The 23,959-nt window shown below is 46.8% G+C and overlaps 1 protein-coding gene across 6 annotated transcripts in view; it reads right to left on the bottom strand.

Annotated features, from left to right (window-relative positions):
• Erg (ETS transcription factor ERG) overlaps window positions 1-23,959 on the bottom strand; it is a 208,968-nt gene that overhangs the window by 146,342 nt on the left and 38,667 nt on the right. For 5 of the 6 annotated variants that reach the window (XM_040750404.1, XM_040750410.1, XM_040750409.1 and 2 more), the window contains exons 2-3: window positions 12,645-12,746; window positions 5,391-5,478 (exon numbers count right to left, since the gene is read on the bottom strand). In XM_040750404.1, the coding sequence (XP_040606338.1) occupies window positions 5,391-5,429 (39 nt within the window). In that variant the 5' untranslated portion in view covers window positions 5,430-5,478; window positions 12,645-12,746. The remainder of the gene's footprint in view (window positions 1-5,390; window positions 5,479-12,644; window positions 12,747-23,959) is intronic. The other variant, XM_040750407.1, reaches the window with a different exon arrangement.

Below are 23,959 nucleotides of genomic sequence, written 5' to 3'. Positions count from 1 at the left end.
TGGGTATATGCTTAAGAGTAGAATTGCTAGATCTTATGGTAGCCTGATTTCCATTTTCATGAGGAATCTCCATACTGATTTCCAAAGTGGGTGTACAAGTTGGCACTCCCACCAGCAGTGGAGGAGTGTTCCCCCTCTCTCCACATCCTCTCCAGCATAAACTGTCATCGGTGTTTTTGATTTTAGCCATTCTGACAGGAGTAAGATGTATCTCAGAGTTGTTTTGATATGCATTTCCCTGATGACTAAGAATGTTGAGAACTTTCTTATGTGTCTTTCAGCCATTTTGGATTCCTCTATTGAGAATTCTCTATTTAGTTCTGTACCCCACTTTTTAATTGGATTATTTGGTATTTTGGTGACTAGCTTCTTGAGTTTTTTGTATACTTTGGAAATCAGCCCTCTGTTGGATGTGGGGTTAGTGAATATCTTTTCCCAATCTGTGGGCTGCCCTTTTGTCTTGTTGACTATGTCCTTTGCCTTACAGAAGCTTCTTAGATTCAGAAGGTCCTATTTATTAATTGTAAATCTCAGTGTCTGTGCTACTGGTGTTATGTTCAGGAAGTGGTCTCCTGTACCAATTCGTTCGAGGGTACCACCTGCTTTCTCATCTAAGAGGTTCAGTGTGGATGGATTTATGTTGAGATCCTTGATCCATTTGGACTTAAGCTTTGTGCATGGTGATAAATATGGATCTATCTGCAGTCTTCTACATGTAAGCATACAGTTATGCCATTATGTTAAAGATGCTTTCTTTTTTCTATTGTGTAATTTTAGCTTCTTTGTCAAAGATCAGATGTTCATAGGTGTGTGGGTTCATATCAGGGTTTTCAACTGGATTTCACTGATCTACCTGTCTATTTTTGTGCCACTACCAAGCTGTTTTCAGGACTATAGCTCTATAATAGAGCTTGAAATCAGGGATGGTGATGCCTCCGGAAGTTCCTTTATTGTACAGGGTTGTTTTGGCTCCTGGATCTTTTGTTTTTTCCATATAAAGTTGAGAATTGTTCTTTCAAGGTCTGTGAAGAATTTTTCTGGGATTTTGATGGGGACTGCACTGAATCTGTAGATTGCTTTTGGCAAGATTGCCATTTTCACTACATTGATCCTACCTATCCAAGAGCATGGGAGATCTTTCCATTTGTGGGGTCTTCTTTAATTTCTTTCTTTAAAGACTCCAAGTTCTTGCTATACAGGTCTTTAACCTGTATAGCATTACCACAAGGTACTTTATGTTTTTTATGGCAATTGTAAAGGGTGATGTTTCTCTGAATTCTTTCTCAGTCCATTTATAGTCTGTTTTATAGTAGGGCTACTGATTTTTTTTAGTTAATCTTGTATCCTGCCATTTTCCTGAAGGTGGCTAAAACCCCTCTTCTTCCAATAAGATACCCTCATACTTTTTTCCCCATCATGACTCACTGGGTTTAATTAAGGCTTAAATGAGAGATTTAAAAATAAATATAGAAGCTACATGACTGCAGAGCAATGTTTAGGAGAAGGATATGAACACTGGCTTGCTAACTCCAGCCAACACATGAGAGTCCCCTGGAGGTATTCTAAAAGATAAGACTCTCCCAAGCCCATTCTAAGGTTGGTTAAATCCCCAAAGCTGGGACATCAGGATGCCCAGTCCTTTAATGCTCCCTGTGTGATTCCTGCAGCCAGGGTCCTAAAGCAGCAAGCTAAGCATCACCTAGAGGTTCTGCACAATTAACAGAACTATGGAGTCAAGACTCTTTCCTACTGATTATCCTATGTACAATGGCTGTGCACCACCCGGAACCACTCCAGGCTTTGAGTTCAACTGTTTGGCAATGGTCTACAACCAAAACTACCTACTCAGCAATATCACAGTGTAGGCTTCTCTAGCATATATGTATGGCATATATTAAGGTAAAATGAGAGGGGAGAGAGAGAGACGGAGGGGAGAGAGAGAGAGAGAGAGAGAGAGAGAGAGAGAGAGAGAGAGAGAGAGAGAGAGAGAGAGAGAACTGTCAGGGATTATTTGTTTTGCATACTCCGTACATTTTTGTAGCAGGGTAGATATTACATTACATTAACAAATTCCCCACCTGACCTCCATGGTCAAACATTAGGTTCAGTGAGAACACTGTACAAAAAATTTCCTTCATGATGTGTGTGTGTGTGTGATGGCAAGTGAAATAAAAAAGAAACGAATTCCATGCTTAGAGTCTAGTCCTACCCCAAGAACGATCAGTGTGACTATGCACGTATTCCCATATCTAAAACCAATCTGAAATTGAAAGTGTTATACTTCCAGAACAAAGCATCTTGGACAAAGGACACAGTCTATCTGGATTGTCTACCTTGTACATAATTCTCCCAGCACAGCCTCTCTCTCCGGGGCTGGATGGGATAGCAGAGGGGAGCCACCCTGCCACCCCTAGTCTTCCCTACAGAACCTAGAGCCGTTGTCTGATGAAAGGTGTGATGAAAGATGTAAAACTTCCATTGCCACCCTCCCACACAGCCATGGAACACAGGCACAGAACCCCGCCCTTGCATAGGCGTCAGGGAAGATGTTTGGCTGTGTTCCAGCAGGGGACACCATAAGATGTGGTTTTAATCCTGGGTTTTAAAACAAAACTCCTGAGACTCACTTGGCAAAAGCCACACTGGTCTTTTGGTCTCCAACTCAGCTCAACAATACTGTCATCATTAACAGTTCATGAGATTAATGGCTAAGTCCTTATAAATTAGTGTCATTGTTTATTCAGGGCATTGATAACAGCAGTGGATTAGCCGTATAAACTTTGTGTTTAAAAAGGCAAATGGCACTCTCCAGAAAACCTACGGAGGGTCCCTAACAATCGACAGCCATGCTTTCTCCGTTCTGTTTACTTTTCAGAGCACTCTCAGGGAAACATGCATTCTCAATTAAGCAAAACACAGGCAGGATTCTCATTCAGTCTTGGAATTTGGTCATATATATGTATATAAAGGAACTTTCTCCGCTTTTTACAGCCCCCGCTTTGGGACAAACCTCAACATCTGGACACCAGAATCGAAGCGGCAAAACCCGTGGAGACGCACGTGCAATTTCATGCTTGTAAACCCTCTGTTTTTTAGGGGAAAGGCACGCTGGTGCTTTTCACCCCACAGAAATCTCAAAGAGGGCTTGCCAGAGGCATCCAGAGATAGGAGAACGTTCATGGAGCTCACAATGCTCCAAGGAGTGTGTGCAGACCAGCAGCACCGGATCATTACCTGAAAACTACTGCATGGGTCCGCTTCTTTAACCAAACCCCAGCTGAGAGTCTTGCTCTGAAGACCAGGGTGCAGCATGTGGACCTGTCCTCCTGTGTGCTGAACAGAAATCAAGACTGCCCTGACAAGAACCGCTATCACTCTGGGGAGATCTAAGGGATACTGGTTGGGTTCCCTTGTTCTGTTTTGTTTCAGTCATGAGGTTTGGGCAGGAATGAGAATTTGCTTTGATTTCATTGACTCATCCAGTGGGCTTTCCATCACCAGCAGAGATTCCTCAGCAGGGATGCTGAGCCCCCGGGGAGGGGGGATCCTGGCGCAGTCTGCAGTTGATCAGCGAGCACATCAAAGTGTACAAGCCCATGCACATTCTGGGAGGAAACAGAGAGCATTTGCCCCATTACTAAAGAGACCCACGATTCAAAATGTCCAGAGGCACCGTCAAGTTCTGGAGGAAAGTCACGGAGGAAACCAAAACGCACGTTGGTAACCGAAGTGAGCAGATACTCGGAGCCTGGCTGTATCCCGCAGAGTTCCAAGGACAGCCACGGTCCATGCGGTAATGCGCGGGACGGCAACTGGCCAGCCCAATGGCAAATCACCCTGGGGCTGGAAGAGCTCTGGGGTGAGGTCGTGACGTCACAACACACCACGCCATTCCCGAATTTGTACTGATGGTTAACAGTAACTATCCCACTGGGCTGCCAGCTACCTAGCCGTAGAACACGTGCAGCTAGGAAACGACTATAAACAACAGCTACCAACACATCCTGGGATCCACGTCACCATCTAGGGGGTTCACCTTTGCTTATTTGAAAGAGAGGCCACGGGCGTTTGTTACATCTGCGGCCTCACACACCTGGAGTTAGCCGCTCATCTCTTCAAGGAATGAAGACATCACTCATGAGCACGATCAAATAAAAGCATCTGTCCCATAGAAAAACTGAAAAGAGGACGGGGAAGGAAACTCAAAGTTGGGTTGTAGGGCAGTGAAGGTGGTGGTGGGGAGGGGACGGGTCTGGGAGGAAGGGGGGCCATATCATCAAAACACAGAGCATGTTCTCAGTGATCCATAGAACTATTGTCTTATGAAGACGCAAGACTGAAAATGGACCACGGCACTCTCAGGCCCCACTAACAAGTGTATGTGCGCACTAGACAGAAGACTCACGCCCAGTCAAAATGCAGAGAGGTGCAGTCTGTGGCGTGCTCAGTCACAAACGGGACACCTGCATCACACCCATCCCCCAGCGTCATTGGAGGGAGGGTGGGGAGATCCTAAGAGCCACAGGCTGTGGAGAATGCGGGTGACACAGTGTCACCTGGGCTCCTCAACTCATGGCAGCCGTGGCTGTCTGCACAGGATCAAGGTCAACATTTCAACACAGCATGTACACACACACACACACACACACACACACATGCACGCACGCACAGATTCACACCTACCCACAGAGATTCACACACACATAGTCACACAGACACACACACACATTTGGACCCTGAAACCCAACAGTCCACCTCCAGCCACTTCCTACACGATCCCCACAAAGGTGGAATTAAAACAGAGCCAACAACTGCTTCCCTATAAAGGTCCAGAGGGGGAGTGGAGGCTTTCAGCTTGGGGCCACACCCACTAGCCGCTACTATTCAACTCTACCACCATGAGCCTGCTGGCTTCCTATAGAACACCCTGAGGGACAGAGACATGGCTGGGCAGGAAAGGCACCTGCCGAGGAAGTCTGGTGGCCTGCATTCAGTCCCCCGGGACCCACATAAAGGTAGAAGCAGAAAGCCAACCCCAGAAAGTTGTCCTCTGACCTCCAAAAGTATATTGCACCAGGCACATACCTGCACTCAGACACACGCAATGGTAGTAAATAAATGCACTTTAAAACTACCCCTGCATCCAGGAGATGTAAATTTTGTGCAATTTATGCGTCATAAAACAGTCCTTTAAAAACTTTATCTCTTCAAGTATTTAAAACTGTGAAAGCCACTTCCTGAGCGCCCAGTGAGCTGGAGCCTGTCCTTGACTTAGCTGCCTGGACCGTTGACTTAGCTGCCTGGACCGTGTGTTAGTCGATACAAGTTCACCGTGACAGCGTAGCTTGAGGAGGAAGCTGGAACCACCTGCCGGCCAGGATGGAGCTTACCTTAATATGAGCTGCAGGGTCAGGGACAGTCTGGATCATGACCTTCAGCAGGCCGGCTCACTCACCAGCCATGCAGAACCCGCAACAGCTGCAAGACAAGAAGGGACGAGGGTTAGCGATCAACCGCTCTTCTGGTGTTGATTCCCCAGGAAGACTCACAGAATAGGGCAGGCCTTAGAGATGTTCAGCACGTCTGCCCCAGGACATCCTTAGGTGAATAGGGTTTGCCCCTGTCCGCCCATGATGCCACTCACTTTCAGCCAAACTTGGTCTACAAGTCCAGAAGAAACTGCCCAGCTCTTATCTTGAAATGGCCTGCATCGCCCTAGACGAGCAGTAACTTCTGATGCTGGAGGACAAGGATGAAGGGGACATTTCAAAATAACTGAAATGACAAAGTCTCGAAGTAGCAGACGTGGAAGGCACCCTGACCCTGACCACTCTACCTCACACATGTACTTCAATACCGCATCTAAACCAACAACTGGGTGCAATTAGGCCCCCAACCGTGAACACGCGTTTTCAGAAAGATGGCTGGCATCACATGCAACTCACACATCCTGCTCTAACTAACTGATCAGCGCTGATGAGTCTTTAAATAGAGAAATCAGACAAAATGCAAAGTGTTTCCTGTTGCATCAATAAGAAAAAATTTTTAAACAGAGAAATCAGACAAAACACAAAGTGTTTCCTATTGCGTCAATAAAAGCAAACAAACAAACAAAAATGGACCTTAGAGGTTCCAATGCAAACGAACGCTACCTACACATCTCTTTGTGCCTCGTCATTAAGTTCACTGTGTTTTATTTTGCAGCCAGGGTCTTAAACTCTTGATCATCCTGCCTCCTCCTCCTCCCCAGTGCTGGGATGACAGTTGTGTGACCAGCATGGGCTTCACTACTTAGTTCTTAAGAGCGCAGCCACCATTTAGCACACTCAGCACAGTGACAGCCCCAGGGTCTAAAGGACCACAAAGACATTTGACTTTTTTCATCCTGGTTTTGACTCCAAGTGATAATTCCTGCTGCCCAGGTGAGGCCACAAAGACTTGGCCAGGGATAGCTCTGTCAGGACCATCCGTTAGTAGCCAACAGAGCCAGGACTCAGGTCAGACGGGACACCTAACCCCCAAAGCCAGTGTCCTGGTTTCACTTCTTTTGAGTAACAGACACCCCGCACCAAGCAACTTGGTGGGAGGAAGGAAGCTTGGCTTGCACTTCCAGGTCGCAGTCCCTCGCAGAGAGAAGCCAAGGGACTTGACATCCGTCCTCCTCCTGTGTCATCCCCAAAAGGGCCCTGAACTAAACGTGTGCTAGATGTTTTAAGCCACCAAGGTGGATGGGGCAGCTTTATAGGCCTGCAGTTTTGTGGCCACGGGTTATTGATCTACACACTATGCCCTGAATTATCAAGGTCCTTAGCCCTTACTTCAAGCTTTTTCAGCCAGAGCCATTAAAAAAAAACTCTCAAAGACAAGAGTGGAAGAGAAACGGATGTCACCTCGACCCAGACGTCCTATTTCCAGTTGGCTGGGCTCACGGACGAATGATCTCAGCACCAGCATTTTCCTCTCTCTGTTTCCCCGGGTACTGTGTTTGCAACCATGCTTTCCCTACCATGAGGTCCCCTCCAAGTCTGAGCCAAAAGAAGCTCTTTCTTCTGTAAATTGCTTTTGTCAGGTATTTTGTCGCAGCAGTGGGGGACGTAACCAATATAGTCATCTCTCCAATCTCAGAACGACACACAGAATCTGACCAAAGGAATAAATGCCAGGAGAGGCTGGCATCCACCCAAAGACGCCTGCCCCGAAAAACAGCAGCTATGGGTACCCAGGTGCCCGCCCTACGGCTTAGGGTTAGGATATATACAAGACCATCCTGTGGCTTAGTTTGGCTAGATGTAAGACCAGATTCTAGAAGGCTTGGCAGAAGAGCTGTCCTGGAGCACAGTGCGGAGCTCAGTGTAGAACAGGAACCAGGTCTCCATCTCCATCCTTAGAAACCTGGGAATAAATGTCAAGGAGTCCTCAAAATCTCCTTATTCATAGGAGATAGAATGGGGACAATGCTACTGGAGTGTGTGGCTAGGAATGCATTTTCTCTTTTCATCCGATTCCTGGCATGAAGCTCCCAAACCTTCCTAAGTTGATGACCTCTGATGGGCCTGGGCACAGCTTTAGGTTGGGACCGGTCTCCAGAAAGATCAAACCCTGATTACTATTTCAAACTTTCACCCTCTCCCACCCCCCAACCTCGGGATGGCATAAAAGGATGGAGATGGAGTGAACCATTGTTTTCTGAGCTGATCAGCCATGACTACTTAACAAAAGTTCCATGGAAACTCCCAGTAACACTCAAGAGATGCTGTTGTGTGACATAACTTTTTCTGTGGAGACACAAGACACATATCTACTCACTCCCAGATAGGAATCCCATGGCAGACCAAAGCATGGGTACCACCAAAGTCCCAATTGGTGAATCAATGAGTTTTACTGGACTTTTGTCTTAGTCAACATTCTATTGTTAAAAAGAGACAGCATGACCACAGCAACTCCCATAAAGGCCATAAAGGAAACCATTTAACTGGGAGCTTGCTTGCTATTTCAAAGGTTTAGTCCATTATCATCATGGTGGAGAGCATGGTAGCAGGTGCTACAAAAGTAGCTGAGAGTTCTATCCTGATTCACAGGCTGCAAAAAGAGAGAGGCCCTTGGATTCTTGCCATGACCTTTGGAAATCTCAAAGCCCACCCCAGTGACACACTTCCTCCAACAAGCCCATACGCCCTGATCCTTTCAAATAGTGTCACTCCCTGGTTCCTGACAACTCAAATATATGATGAGCTTATGAGACCATTCTCATTCAAGCCACTAGAGATTGCTTACAGGGATATGGGTAAGGTGTTACTTATTAGAGCAGAAATGACTCAAAGAGAGCTGCATCACCAAGGCCCACCCCAGCATGGGTGACAGCTCACAAAAGCTGGGAACCTGGAGCACACGGCAAAGTGTGCAGGCGGCTCAACAGGTTGGAGAGCGTCCTTTACAAGCGACTCTGCTCATCTAAACCTCTTCCAGGCTGGTTTCTGCTTCTTCCGGGCAACAGGTCTCAAGGATTTTCCTTGCTGCTCTGCTTCTCTTGCCTTGAAACAATTCTCAGCTTTTATTGATTATTCCTGCAGAGAGGCTTCTAGTGAATCTGGTTGATTTCAGGGACTTCCTGAAACTGTATTGAGTTGTTTGCCTTCCTGCTTAAAGAAGGTAAATATCCCACTGGATAGAATGTTTCCATCACAGAAGAAACTGTTACACAACAGATGGGTGCAGGAAACCGTACTCACATCTGAATCCTTCTGAGACTCACACTGTAAATACCCTCATCAGCTCACCATGGTTGTCCTCCCTACCCAATGTAGTGGTACCTCGCTCTCTTGAGTTCTATGAGTCATCTCAAAAAGTTATTGAAACCAAAAGTGAATTCATGGGTACTCCAGGATGTTGCAATCAAGTTGAGGCCAAGTGTGAGTCACGTGGAGACTCATCCGGTATCTGAAATGAGGATACCTGGAGGAATTGAGCCCCCAAACCCATGGTTTTGGATGCTAACTCCAGGCTGGTGGTGGTAGCAAAACTAAACAGATTCTCAGTGTTAGAGTGTTGAATAATTGAGTGCTGTTGACAGAATCATTGTGTGTTTAGTGTCTGGAAATAAACGTGAGGCTTGGCTGGAAGCTACCTTAACTGTCTGGTAGGCAAGTGGAGCCTCTTCTGTGAACCCTTTCAGGCTCTCGGGATGGGGAGGATGGACTAAGTCTGTGATATCTCTCAGTGTAGGAAGCATGAGGCATTTTATTGGGAGGGAACCGGTGACATGAAGGAAGTAAAAACCAGGCTGGGGAGATGGCTCTGTAGTTAAAGCTCTTACCTTCCCTGCATGCAGACTGAGGTTCAGATACCAGGAACTAACATGAGTCTCAAACTGGTACACAGCCACTTGTACATCCTGTGCTCAGAAGACAGAGATGGGATCCCTGGAGTCAGCTGACTAGCCAGACTAGCCGATTCTCAAAGCTCTGGGCTCAGTTGAGAGACCCTGCCTCAATGAATAAGGTGGGGCTCAATTGAGGAAGACTCCTAACATCAACCTCAAGCCTCCACAAACACATACACACATGATCATGTGCACCCACATGCATACACACACCACAAGCATACACACACATGAACATGTGCACCCACACACATACACACACCACATACATACACACATATAAATATGTGCACAGCACACATGCATACACACACATGAACATGTACACCCACACACATGCACACACCACATGCATACACACACATATGAGAGACAAAAGCAAAAGTACCCCAACTGGATTATTCTGATATGGAAATAAACTGTTGCTACATGAAGTAAAATAATAACTAATCTGCTACATTTTGTAAGGGCCCTTTGTCAATTTCTTTTTCCAATGTTAAGCTACCTAGTCATTACGTGTAAACAGTTTAGGCAAAGTGGCCCACAGCAAGGAAGACTGGGAAGCCCTTGACGGAGCTGGCCCAGATGCACTTGCTCTGGGTCAGGGTGGAGCAGGCGTGTGGGTGTCTACCCACAGCACAATCACATAGAGACCTCTGATGATTGGCTTCTGGGACTCCTGCTAGGAGCATCAGCACCCACTGGTCCCAGGCTGGGACCTCCCAAGAATACCAGGGAGTGAAGGGCAGGAGGACTCAAGGGGCCACAGTTAAAGAGGCTCTCCCTCTGCAGCCTGTGCAAACACAGAGAGTGAGGCCACCTTAACTCTGTGCCTCCCCGGCCTGCTCGAGTCCAGCAACGGCAGATACCCGGAAATAAGCAGGTACCATTGGGGAGACCATGAGTTGAAGGCCTGGCCCCAAGCCTGGAACCCTAGCAAGAGCCTTTAGAAGGGCCTAGAAGGAGGAGGTGAGGCTGTCAGAGGCATGGTGCTGAGCGGATATCGAGACTCCAGTCCCTTCCCATCTCTTCCAGCAACCATAACACGGGCAGCCTCCACGACCCCATACCCTCACCACGATGCACTAGACTTCTGTGGTCCCAGAGCGACAGGGCCAATAAACATGAATGAAAACCTCTCCAACCCCGAGCCAAGACAAGCCTTCCCACCTTTTAAGTTTACTTGTCTCTGCTTTTTGTTTTGTCCCAGTAACAGAGAACTTCCACAGCAGCAGAGAGAGAGGGAGACAGAGAAGGGTGAGAAACTCGGTTTGCCCATGTCTATCAAAGCCTGGGGGCTTCTTTGGGAAACACCAGCTCATCTTTGTAAACGAATGATTGCCCACTCCCGGAATCTGACTTCCATCATTTCCCCCCTCTCCCCGTTTATGTGTTGGAGTCCTACCAGTTCCTAAGTTTGTCTGTGGTCGGAGATAGGGGCTTTACATGCAGAATGAAATTAAAATGATTCCCTCATGCAGTTTATGTGGTGTTCTAAAAGTATATTTTTGAAATGTATGTATGTATGTATGTATGTATGTATGTGCTGAGGAGATGGGCCGGCAGTTAAAATACTTGCTGCACAAGTATACATAAAGGCCAGAGTTTGGATCACCAGAGTCCACATAAATGTCAGGTGAGCTTGGTGAACCTGCTATAATTCCAGCCCCAGAGGGCAGAATCTAGGGTCCCCCAGAGCAGGCTGGTTGACTAGACTAGCTATGTGAGGGAATGCTGTGTTCAAATGAGAGATTTTGCCCCCATGAATATTGTGGAGAGTGATTGGAGAAGACTCTCGGTATCAACATCAGGTCTCTGCATGCATGTGCACGCACATGGATGTGTACTGCACACATGTGTGAGCCCCATACATGAAATTACTCATGCATGCAGGTACTCAACACACACACACACACACACACACACACACACACACACACACACTGGGGTGGGGGGGATCAGAGATCAACTTTTATCAAGGGAAGAAAAGGATGGACACCCATCACAAAAACAAAGGAGGCCTGGCACAGATGTTCCCGAGAGTCCTTAAAAGGAGCCAGCCTTCCCACCCCTTAATCTTGAACTTGCAACCCAAAGAACTACGAGCCTTTCTACTATGTAAACCTTCCAGTCTCTGCTGTTTCGTTACGGCAGCGGTGGATGGCTTACTTGTATGCTTCCACTGGACACCGTGATAAAACAGTAACTCATAAGGAGCAAAAGCCCCTGGTGGCCAGACGTACTCCATCTGCTGACACTACAGTGTTTCTTCCTGGAGAGCAACTCTGTTCAGGGAATGTCGCCAGCATTATGTGCCACCACGCCCCTTCCCCCCGACCCCACATCTGGTAATTACTCCTGGGACTCTGGGACTGAAATCTGTGAGCCACATGTAACCTTCCCTATGGAGTGCTTTTTTTCTGAGGGGGTGGGGCACACATTGACCAGGGAGCACAGGGTGTGTGTGCCCTGCCTGTGAGATGCTGGCTTTATCTCACTTTCTGACTTTGTTCTTGCTTTGAGGCACAGTTGGTCAACAGGGACTCACTCGTCTTTGTGTGGCCTCCGTAAATGAGGATGCTACTGTATTGCATGAAACACCTGCCTTTGGGAGGAGCACGAAGACATTATAAAAGCATGCATGTACGGACACTGCCCTTGGCCCCTACATTCTTCCTGAAGGGCAGAGGGAGAATGTAGGTGGTGGATAGAGGAACTTTAAAGGCATCAGGATTGACTCTGAAATCCGAAGTGTGGGAAGAAGGAACAGGCTGAGACCCAGCCTGTGGTTTGGGGGAAGTATCTGAGGGGATCTGTGGAGGTTTGGGACCACAAATACCAAGTGTTTACATGTGTGCACTTTCTTTAAAAATCTTAACTGAGGGGTGGTCAGCTGTGATAGATACTTCATTGCTGTAATAAAATACCGGAAGCAGACTATTATGAAGAAGGAGGTTTAGACCAAAGTCCAAACAACGTGTCATAGACCCTCCTCCCTATTCTACATCACAACAGAGCAGGAGATGTTGCATCTTTATGTAGCTTCTCGCCTCATCTAGGACTCGGGCAAGGGCGTGTCACCGTAAAGATCCGATTTGCTCTGTCACCTCCCAGAGGTCCCCGCCCCCTAAACACCACATGCAGATGACCCCATCCCCTCAGGGCCACTGATGAAACCCTTAAACTGAACTTAGAGTGACGAGCTGTCTCCAAACAGCAACAGAGGGGGCGGTGCCTTATTTATGCCATAGCTCTTCATGTTTACCTTTACTTGTTCTTGGCCCCGCCATCTTTTTTCTCTGGCAGTCATTTGCCCTGCTCTTGACCAACACAGCTTTTCTTGGGTCACCAAAGGTCTTGGAACGACCTGAAATTAAATTTAAAATTTCAAGTCTTATTTCCCCAAATATAAATAACCAAGATTAACTGCATAGTTAACATCAAAATCTATTTCTTAAAAACACTATTTTAAAATATCCTAAGGGAGGGGGGTGAAAATCTTCCTGAGAGAGAGAGAGAGAGAGAGAGAGAGAGAGAGAGAGAGAGAGAGAGAGAGAGATGGCCGGGACATTCTACTCTTGTGAGGGAATTGGGTGTTACGAAAGAAAATTTGGTAATAAAATAAAGGTGGGGCCAAGCTAAGGCACACGGGCTCTTGTAGAGAAGACATCACTATTTCCATTTCTCAGAGCCCCCAAAATTAATACCAGTGGCTTCCCAGGTCATTGCCGTGGTATGTTGTCTGCTCAAAACAGAGTCAGTGTTCATTAAACATCCCTTGGAGGTGGGGGAGAGGGAACTGGAGAAGTGTCCGGGCCAGAAGAATGCTGGCCTCACAGACATGGGACCCTGAGTTCAGTCCCCAGGGAAAAGCCAGGCACAGCAGGTTCTACAGGCTTTAATCCCGGTGCTGGGGAGAGCAGCCTGAGGCTCCCTAGTCAGCCAGGTTGGCTTAGTCTGAGAGCACGGCATCCCAAAGAGGCTTCTCAAAAAGCAAAGTGGGCAGTGCCTGAGGACTGACACCTGAAGCTGACCACACACACACAGACAGACAGACAGACAGACAGACACACACACACACACACACTACCAAGCACATACACGAACATGCATGCACACTTATAATAAAATCATCCCACAGGCTATCATTAAACAATGATTTTTAGTTTGAAAGAATAAAAAAGCAACTCTTTCAGTTTGTAAATGCTACAAAGTTTTTTTTTTAAGATTAGAATATCACCACGTTAAAAAGAAAAAAAAAGTCTTGCTTAGAATATTCTGGCACACAAAATCTAAAACTCAATTTCTTTCTTTTTTGCCTTTTTTTAGCTATACATGCATATCTGTGCTTTTACAACTTTCCAAGGAAAACACCCATTCACAAATACTATATTCCGTACAATCATAGCTGCAGAAACCAGAACACTGAGTCTGTTTCCATCGAAAACACTTTCAAATTAGAAAATGGCTTGGGTATTGAATCAAAATCAATATTTGCCATCGGCGATATTATGTACAAATGTTTCCTTCCATTCCTCTCAGGAAGCTCCCAGCCAACTCCACCCAAATCATCCTGGCCTGAGTGAAGACAGACGCTCACTTCAAATTGTCCAAACGTCACAACCAAGCCCTTGCCACGAGAAGGGAAATACAGGCAGACTGTTGACGGACAGAGCCAGGATGCAACCTTGCAGAAGTAAGAGACAGAAGAGAGAAGAAAAGGGAGAGAAGGGAGGAGCAGGTAACATGAAGGAAGCAAAGGTCAAAAGGTGACAGGCCTGCCCTGGGGTTTCCAAAGCCAATTATAAGGGGCCCTTGCTTTCCCGCTAAACTCTTTATAGATGTGTTTCTTAATTGGGAAAAAAAATTTAAATGTATTCGTGTATCATGTTCAGCTAAGAGAAGCTTCGCACTCTTTTTTTTTTCAGATTATGTGTTTTCCAGTTTTCAAAACTAAGAATAGACCCTTCACAATTCTGAACATATTTCAATGTTTCCTGCATGGCTGTAGCTACTTTCACCATCAGGCAGGGCTGAGCATTGGCTCGTCATCTTCCCTGTCTCCATGCACTCCATGGCAAGAAGACTGTGCCGTTATGTTTCCAAGGCTGTGAAAAGCCTCAGCCCACAAAGGTGTCTCCAAGTTTCTTTTTTTTCTCCAAACCCAAAGCCAATACGGATTACTGCCTAGTTAACTATTTTCCATGGACAGTGGTAAGGGCAGTATTTCATTTCCAGTTGTTGCAAAGGGAATACGAACTTTGAAATCATGAGCTAAGATTCGGTATGCTGGGCTATACTGTGCAGTGTTTTCATGCCAAAACCTCTGGGCTCAAAGAATGGCTTGACTTATTTATGGTGGAGACAGTGTTGGACCTGATTTTTAAGACCAAAGTAAAATCCCAGAGAGGATTCTATTGAATATGTGCAATGGACATTTTTAAATCAGCATGATAGAATTATTAATATTTCATTTATCCTAAGGGTATTTATCTGACAGTGCAAATTATCCATAACACAGCTGAGAAGCCACAATGGATCCAAAAAGATGTCACAAAATCCCAGGGAACCGAGCTTTGCCAGAGAGAGGCATGCTACCAGCCTCGTGAGGTAACAGCTGGCCTGGTCAGAGCACAAAAAGACAGAGTTGTGCAAGCCAGACTAAGGAACTCCAAAAATACAGCTGCCAGATAATGGAGGATGAGTGTGAACAGCCAGCCCAACTCAACTGTGCCTAGCCGCCATCTGTGAACAGCAGAGCCTGCCCAGGGGGTGCTAGCCCTGCAGACGAGGCTTCATGACATACCCCTGGAGCTCAGTTGGTGCAGGAAGAAAATGGAAACACCTACTGGTCAAAGGCAAACACGGATGGCCATCCAGAGGCATGGCTTAACTTGCCCAAGCATCCAGGTTGGGGCAGGCTGGGCTTGGGGCCCCAGGTAGGAAGGCTACAGAGAACAGAGCCTGTGTCTCAGAGAGTATACAGACCAGACAAAGTGTGCCGGTGACACTGTAGTATGAATTTCAGGCATCAGCCACCTCCCCGTCTCCCAAAAGCTTAAGGGGGTGGGGACAAAATCTTCCCAACAGATTTTCCTAACCACCATGTGTCAGCAATATGAATATTGACAAGAAGATGTCAGCTGTTGGTAAGACAGAGAGGAGCTAAACACCCACAGGAGGAGTCCTGAGGGCCAGGAAACAGCCTGGGAGGGATGAAAGGTACTTGTGTCTTGAGTATGACACACCCCCAACACAAGCTCACGTGCAGAAAGCTTGGTCTCCAACCTTGTGGTGTTTGGAGATGTGGGGGAACAACTCAGGAGGCCAGGCCCAGCTGGCAGAAGTGGGGACACACATTGGAAGGTTATACTGTGTGCTCCTCTCTCTCTCTCTCTCTCTCTCTCTCTCTCTCTCTCTCTCTCTCTCTCTCTCTCTCCCTCTCTCTCTCTCTCATTCTCTCCCTCTCTCCCCCTGCCTGTCTCTGTGTATGTCTGTCTCTCTATCTCTGTCCTTTTTTTTTTTTAAGGTGGTCTTTGGGCTGGAGAGATGGCGCAGTGTTTAAGAGCAGTGGCTGCTCTTCCAACACCCACATAAAAGCTCACAACCATTTGTAACACCGGTTCCAGGGGGATCCAACACTCTCTTCTGGCTTCTGTGGGCACTGCACACACACGATACACACATACATGCATATATGCAGGCAAACACTCCCACACACAAAACAAAATAAAATTACTCCTTTAAAAAATATGGGGTCGTTGAAACAACATAATTTGGAAATAAAAGATTTATGCATCTTCCTCCTCAATATTTAAGATAAGAACTATGAGCCTCTCCACAAATACCCTTCACTGATACTCAGGGGATCTTTCTCTATATCTCTCTGTCTCTCTCTCTGTCTCTCTGGATTTCCAGGTATACATCAGGTTTACACAGATTTTCCATCATTAAACTGCCCTTCAGTGTCTGGAAGTCATGAGGCAAGTTTGGCGCTTGAGGAGATTGGGGAAGGGACGGATAAGCATGACTGGACACGAGCAGTGAGCCAGAGGGGAGAAAGCTACGTCGTGTGTCCCTGAACTCCACAGAGTCCAGCTAGTTCACAAAACAAAGCATGATTCCCCTCTGTGTGGTGGGCGACCACAGCGGGAACACCAGCCACAAAGCCAGACAATGGGAAGAGTTCAAAACCAAGATGACCACAGCCTGGCTGTCCACAGCAAGACAGAGGGAAACAGGACCAGGAAATACAACAAGGGAGTAGGGGGGGGTTGGGGGGGATGCAGCATCAGGGATAGAACCAAGATGTCTACAGAAACGACAAACGCCAAGAGTCATCGTAGTGGTCTGTGAGGACTGGTGTCCCCAGGTCCGCTTCAAGCCACCCCTCTCCTTGTCCTTGTTGGCCCCTGGGGCCTCATGCTGGGCTGACAATGGTAGCTAGTTATAGCATCCATCTGTGGGGGCTGAGAAGCAGGGGCTTAAGTCACAGAGCCGGAAGCTTCCTTTGAGAAGCCATTTTCCCTCAAGGAGACACCAACAAAATCCTCCAAAGGCAGGTGAGTCCCAACCCAGTGTCCCAGGATATGGCTCTTCCGTGCAAAGAATGCTCCCCTCCCCTTGTATCCTGGAGTATAATGACAGGTCCACGGGAGACACAGAAATGGCAGCCCCTTGCATGCCAGGACGGTGGGACCCGACTCAGACTCAGCTTCCTCAGTCCTACAGACTGCCCACATGTGCTGAAGATGGAGGAGAGCAGGACAACAGGCTCGTTTTCTTCTGACTGGAGCGTTGGTGACCAGATCTTCCTGTGTGTGTAGCATCCCGGAACCAGCCGAAAGAAGATTCCAGCAGCTGAGAATGGCTGAGTTTGGCTCCAGGATGTCAAGGGGGTCTGTGCTTGCTTTGTTTATTTTTATTTTGATATTTCGGATCAAATACACAGAGCGCCCTGTATAAGTAACTCATGGAGTGTCAGCTTGAGACTTGAGGGAATTTCAAAACCCAATTTTAGCTCTTTGAACATCAAGGGGAGGCCTGGGCTTACATCCGGTCGCTGTGACCAATGCACTTGTGACTCCTCCGACAGCGATGGATGTCCGGTTGGATTTTCTGTCTCTCTGGTTATGAACATGGAGAACCCCAGCTCTTGTTGTTGGAAATGATGATTTTTTTAGACAGGGGAGCAACTGGGTTTCAGGATGGAGCCAACTAAGAGACCTTCCCCACCCATTCGGATGAGAGCCCCCCCATTCATCAGCCGCACAGGGCAGGAATCCAAACACATGTCACCTCCAGTGACAAGAACACCTACTGGGAGCTCAGTTATACCTCTGCTATGCTCCCAAAAACACCTAAAAAGTCTTGCAGAACCAAAAGAAAAAATCAAAGGCAACTCTTCTGGTGGCAAGGGCACACCAAGTTAACTGGAAACTGATCCAGTACCATAATTATGGAGAGAAGAAGGTCTCGGTGTATAGCCCAGGATAGCCTCAGACTCTCTACCTTCCAAGTGCTTGATATAACAGGCATCCGCCACCAAGCCTGCTTATATTATCTTAACAAACAGACTCAGCAAGGGGAAAAATCAAATGAATAGAATGGAATCACAGGTAAATGTTTCTTTCTCCCCTTTTTTTGGCATGTGTATGGCCATATGTTGTATGCGTGCATACACTTTTGCCTGTGGGCAGGTGGGCACAGGTGTGTGGGTAGGTACACGTGCGTGGGGAAGACCAAAGCTGACACCAGGAGCCTTCCCTGATTGCTCTCTGTTATCTCGCCAGACCAGAGGCTGACAGTTCTAGCTATCCATCTGGCCTCTAGGAGCCTCTGTCTCTGCCTTCTAAGAGCGGGATCACAGGTAGGCCATGCCTGCCCAGCTCTAACATAGCTTCTTGGGGTCGCAACTCCGGTCCTTACTGTTTTCCTGGTAGGGGCTCTGTCTACTGAGCCATCCCCCGAGCTGTAGGTACCTGTCCTACCGAAGAGGGACCCCCACAGCTAATTTTTGAATTCCTCAACCCCTTAAAGATTCTTATCTCCCGTCACACTCCACAAGGATTTGACTCTATAAACGCCCTCATATTTCTTGTCTCTTCTTCTTTTAAGTGTTTTCTTTAAAATGTATTGCATGTGTCCGTGTGTGTGTGTTTGCCTAGCTGTATGCATGTGTGCTGTGTGCATGCAGGTACCCTCCAATGCCAGACTGGGGCTTCAGATCCCCTGGAACTATAGTCATAGGCAGTTGTCAGCACGCTGAGTGCTGGAAATCAAAGTACAGTCCCCAATTAGAGCAGCGGGTGCTCTGAGACATCAAGTCATCTCTCCAGCCCTTACACTTTCTTGAAGTCAAGTCTGACAAATATTTAACTGTTACAGTGGTGAGGCACCACTACGCATGCCTGCGTGTGTGTCCATATCTGTGTGTGAGCACACATCCCTGTGTGTGCACGTCTGTGTGTGAGCACACGTCCCTGTGTGTGCATGTCTGTGTGTGAGCACATGTCCCTGTGTGTGCATGTGTGTGTGAACACATGTCCCTGTGTGTGCATGTGTGTGTGAGCACACGTCCCTGTGTGTGCACGTCTGTGGGTGAGCACATGTCCCTGTGTGTGCACGTCTGTGTATGAGCACACGTCCCTGTGTGTGCATGTCTGTGCAAATGAATGGGGAAGCCACAGGACAACAGTCACTTATTCTTTGAGAAAGGGTCTCTCACTGAGCCTAGAGCCTCAGGAATCCTCCCCTGTCTCCCCAGCACCGGGATTACGGAACACGCCCCATGCACCCCACGTCCTTTAGCAACTGAGCTGTTGCCCAGCCCCGAGTTCTGTTTATATCCGTGGTTATCAATGTGATGTCCACGAGGTGCTTCCATTCGCCACACTCCAACTTGAACCTGTCTCCTAGTAAGGATCGACTGAAGCAACCTTAAAATAAATTCGTTGCATAGGACGAGGGAAAGCGGGTGAGGTCAAAGCTTGTGGAGGCGTTTGCAAGCGGGGGAGGCCGTCCCAAGCAGCGTCTCAGGCCCACTCCTTGTCTCCCAGGAAACTTTCCCTCCTTTCTGCATGCCACAAAATGGCTTCTTGTGTTGATTATTTTTTGTTTTCAACTTTGAGTGTTCTCATTACGGACTTACGTTTTGGTTTCCTTTAAGGATTCAAGAGCAGCTGTACAAACATGGTGACTTCGGAAAGTCGACTGGGTTCTGATAAATGTTGCTTGAATTGTTGAGGGTGGTGAGCACAGACTGGGAAAGCCACACTTACGTGCACGGAGAGTGCTTTCATCTCTGCCACCAAACTTCCTCCTCTATTTTGTGAGCAGCAGAAGTGGCCAACGACCCTCTGGAAGTCATGCTGAAAATGTTAATTTGCATATTTCCCTCTTTGAGGTAAACCATTTGTGTGTTTTGCCACGGCGATAGAAACTCTAAGACATATGATCAGTAGGACAGATAAACTATAAGCCTGTTTAAAAACAAATGCAACGGGACAGCAGCTGCACTGAGGTAGTAGAATATCTTCTAGTAAAAACTTCTTTCAAATGTTTCTCCAGCATCTTTAAGGTTAAAGAAGTCTCGGAGGATGGCGAGATGGCTCAGGGGACACAGGTGCTTGCTGCTGCCAATACTGACAACCTGAGTTTGATCCCAGGGACCTTCATGGAAGAAGAAAGGCCACTCCTGCAAATAGTCCACTGACCTCCACGGGCATACACACACACATACACACATGCATAAATATACACACATACACAATCATACACACACACATACACACACCAATACTCTATGCACACACACACACACACACATAAATGAATGAAGAAAATATTTTTTAAAAAAAGAAATCTTGGGCAAATACATGTTATTATACTGAATAGATCGAAATGCAAAAGAAAATACTTCCAAACCATACATATTTCTCTCTCCGGAGCCATTACAGTATGTCTTTCCAACAATATTCAAATAAATGCTCGCTTTTGCCGACATAATTTATCGGCTATGAGTATTATTTATTGTGACCCTATGTAAGCACTAACTTGCTTGCACACTCATCATGTGTGCTGAAGAATGCCCCCAGTCACACTCGGGAAAGCCTTCCGGATGGGGCCGGCACAAACAGCATCAGTTTTTAAATGCTCTCCTGGTGCTAACAGTTTCATTCTCGGCAAGATTATGATCCATCTGCTCCCTTGTTGAGGCCCGGTGTTAACAACACAGTGTCCTTGGGGACTGTCATACATCCTTTCTCTCCCAAGTCTTTATAAGGGTTCCCCTGCTTCTCTTTACCGCGCTCAGCAGAGAGAGGAGACCCTCCCATCAGTAATCCCATTTGCTTCCCATTGCAGCACAGCTGTGGGCTTGCGCTATTGCTGAATTTTCAGTTTCCCACCAGACTCATTCCCAAATGTTTCTAGACTCTCAGAATGCCAGTGCACTGGACACCATGGTACTTATTCACAGGATAGCCCTCGGGAGACAGAGGCAGGAGAAGAGAGAGCCCAGCACCGGCCTGGACCAGATAGTGAGGCTTCAACTCGAAGAAACCAAACAATTCTTAAAAGTGAACTGCCGCTGGGCGGTGGTGGCGCACACCTTTAATCCTAGCACTCGGGAGGCAGAGGCAGGTGGATCTCTGTGAGTTCCGAGGCCAGCCTGGCCTACAAAGCTGCACAGAGAAACCCTGTCCTCCCCACTCCCCCCCAAAAAGAATTGTCTGTAGCTCTTCCCTAGGACTAGGGATGGTTTCCATGAGATCACCCCACCCATAAGGGCATCCCAGCTGCCGTTGTCAGTACTCAGGCCTCCCTTAGATAGCCATGTTGTTAAGATTTCACAGGTTAGCATCCAATACCAAGTGGTCAGCCCTAAAAGCATATACGTATAAGCAACACTAAACAGACGTGGTGTTTTTGTTTATTTATAAATATAACAATAATAATGGAAGGAAAAGAAGCCAAGAACTTGAGAGGGAGTTGAGAAACGTGGGTGAGGTTGGGGGTAGGAGAGGGAGAAGAGTCGTAAAATATGCAGCCATATTTTATTTAAAAATAAAATAATTTTTTAAAAAAACAACCAACACTATCCATACATTTTTAATATCAAAGGTAGAAAATTTTACATAAAGAGACCTATCGTTGAGAGGTGCAGTATCTATTGTATAATGCATTCTATTTTTTAAAGTGACTTCTCCGGCTGAAAGCTCCTTCAGTCCCTACACACAACCAGGAGTTCAATCAATGGTCCTTCAAGGGAGCTCAAGCCCTCCCCATGGCAGACTCACACGGGAGACTCAGGCCCAGTTCCGATTATAAATGTCCCCAAGTGTGAGAGAATTATGCAGCTCCCGAGCCCTGAAATGGACATATATGCAGGATGTACCTAACGGAGAGCAAGGGAGAGGCAGCAAAGACTCCAGCACCCAGAATCAAGGTGAGAAGTGAAAGCAGGAGAGGCATGTGCTGACCCAATACTGTGCAGCTCATGGGGGTTCGCGTAACCACACCCTGAGACTTTGAGGAGGGTTCTTGGGGCACACAGAGACATATGACACTACACGTGGCACAGGAGAGCAGGACAGCTGGGGCTGGCAAGGTGACTCAGAGGGGACCATCCCCAGGACCGGCAGAACTCACTCCACGAAGTCGTTCTATGACCGCCACACATGCACTTAGACATGTGCTCCCCACGCACTAATTTCAAAAGCGTAAACTGCATGTGCACCTAACACCGTGTTGAGCAGGAAGCAAAGTCACGCCAGAGAGATTCAAGCTATCTTTGTATCGCCTGTGTGGTGTGTGTGAGCCCAGACAAAACTGGATTAAGAAACAGATCCCTCCGTGGATGGTAGGTGACAGACAGACAAACTGAGACACACATCACCCACGCGAACAGCTAATAGATAAAAATGCATTGAGAAGAGAGTCAATAGACAGATCATCTGCCACCACCCAAGCCCCTAGGGCTCTTACAGAGCCAACATAAAACCTTTCCACTTCCACATGTTAGGCAGTAAATCAATCAAAGAGAAAAAAATCCCCACTGTAGATGAAATGGCTAAAGATTATATGACCATAAAAAAAAAACCTTACAACAGAATTAATCTTAGTGGATGCAATATCACAGAAAAAAAAATCAGACAAAACATGGCTATTTAAAAAACATCAAAGTGAAAAGTGATACAAAAATTTTAAACTAAAAACAAGACAGAGATGAAGCATAAGACAACCTGCACCACCAAAGACTTGACGTGCAGTCTTTAAAAACTAGCTATTCAAAATGATAAGGCAAACTGGCGGCAAATCTTAAAAGAGAGCGGAGGAGTTGTCAGCCGTCACAAGATGCCTGGTGTTTATTGCAATTCCCTCGAGTATAGATATTGAAAATACGGAGAAGCCACATTCAGAAGATCTTGGGGAGAAATGACAAACAGACTTGGGAAGGATGGGGGGTGGAGGAATGAGACCAGAATAAAAAAGAGAAAGGACTCAAGAAGATAAACATAATGAAATCCACATCTCGGCCTATCAAGCCCAGACATCAAAGACAAAGGGAAGTGTTGAAGGTGGCTGGGACAGAGGAGAGATTATCTACAAAGGAAACAATCTGATGGGTACAAGATTCCTCTTCTGCGCAGTAGATGCCAGAGGGCAATAAAATCATACCTTCAAAGCGCAGAGGGAAAACAACTGCTAACCTAAATATATATATACACATATCAGGCAGAATTATGCAAGAATGGAGAAAATTGAAGAAACATTGCAGTGCAGGTTGACAGACTTTGTGCTCATACACACTTAATTGGAGGGCTGTGAGAGTTCATCTCCAGCAAGAGGGATATTAAATCCAGAAGGGAAAAATCGTTGACATTCAAGAAGCAGAGATTAAAAAAAATTAGTCAGCAAGTTGATATATCAAGATAAGGATTGATACAATTAAAAAATATAATATGTAGGGGACTGGGAGATGGCTCAAGCCCACAGGTGTGAGAATTTGAGTTTGATCCTCAGCTTCACACACACACACACACACACACACACACACACACACACACACACACACAAGCCAGGGTGTCTCATAGAGACAGTCACAGCCAAGCTTCCTTTACAAGAGCAGGGCATCCAGTCCTCCACCAACCCCACACACTGGCTGTTTAGTTTCCTTGCATGGCTATGATAAAGTACCCCAAGAACAAGAGAGGCTACTTGGCTTACAGTTTCAAGTTACAGTCTATCACTGAGTAGAAATCAAGGCAGGGACTTAGCAGGCCACACTGCATGCAGGGTCAAGGGCAGAAGGCATGAAATACATGCTTTCTTGCGTGTCTTCTGCTCTGGGCTGGCTTTCTCCTCTTACCACAGAATGTGCCCCCCCACATTCAGGCCGGGGCCCTCCTGTATCCATTAACGATCAAGGCAGCCCCACGGACGTGTCCACAGCCTGATCTAGATAAGTCTCCGTTTAGACTCCTCTTTCCAGTGACTCTAGGTTGTGTCCTGTTGATTGCTAAAACTCGCCAGCACTCTGGAGCACTGTGGAGTGAAGAGCAGCTAAAATGACGGGCA

Source organism: Mesocricetus auratus, unplaced genomic scaffold (assembly GCF_017639785.1).
Source record: "Mesocricetus auratus isolate SY011 unplaced genomic scaffold, BCM_Maur_2.0 Super-Scaffold_100008, whole genome shotgun sequence".
NCBI lineage: Eukaryota > Metazoa > Chordata > Mammalia > Rodentia > Cricetidae > Mesocricetus > Mesocricetus auratus.
The sequence above is the reverse complement of the archived record's forward strand: the minus strand, read 5'-3'. Positions and strand labels throughout refer to the sequence as shown.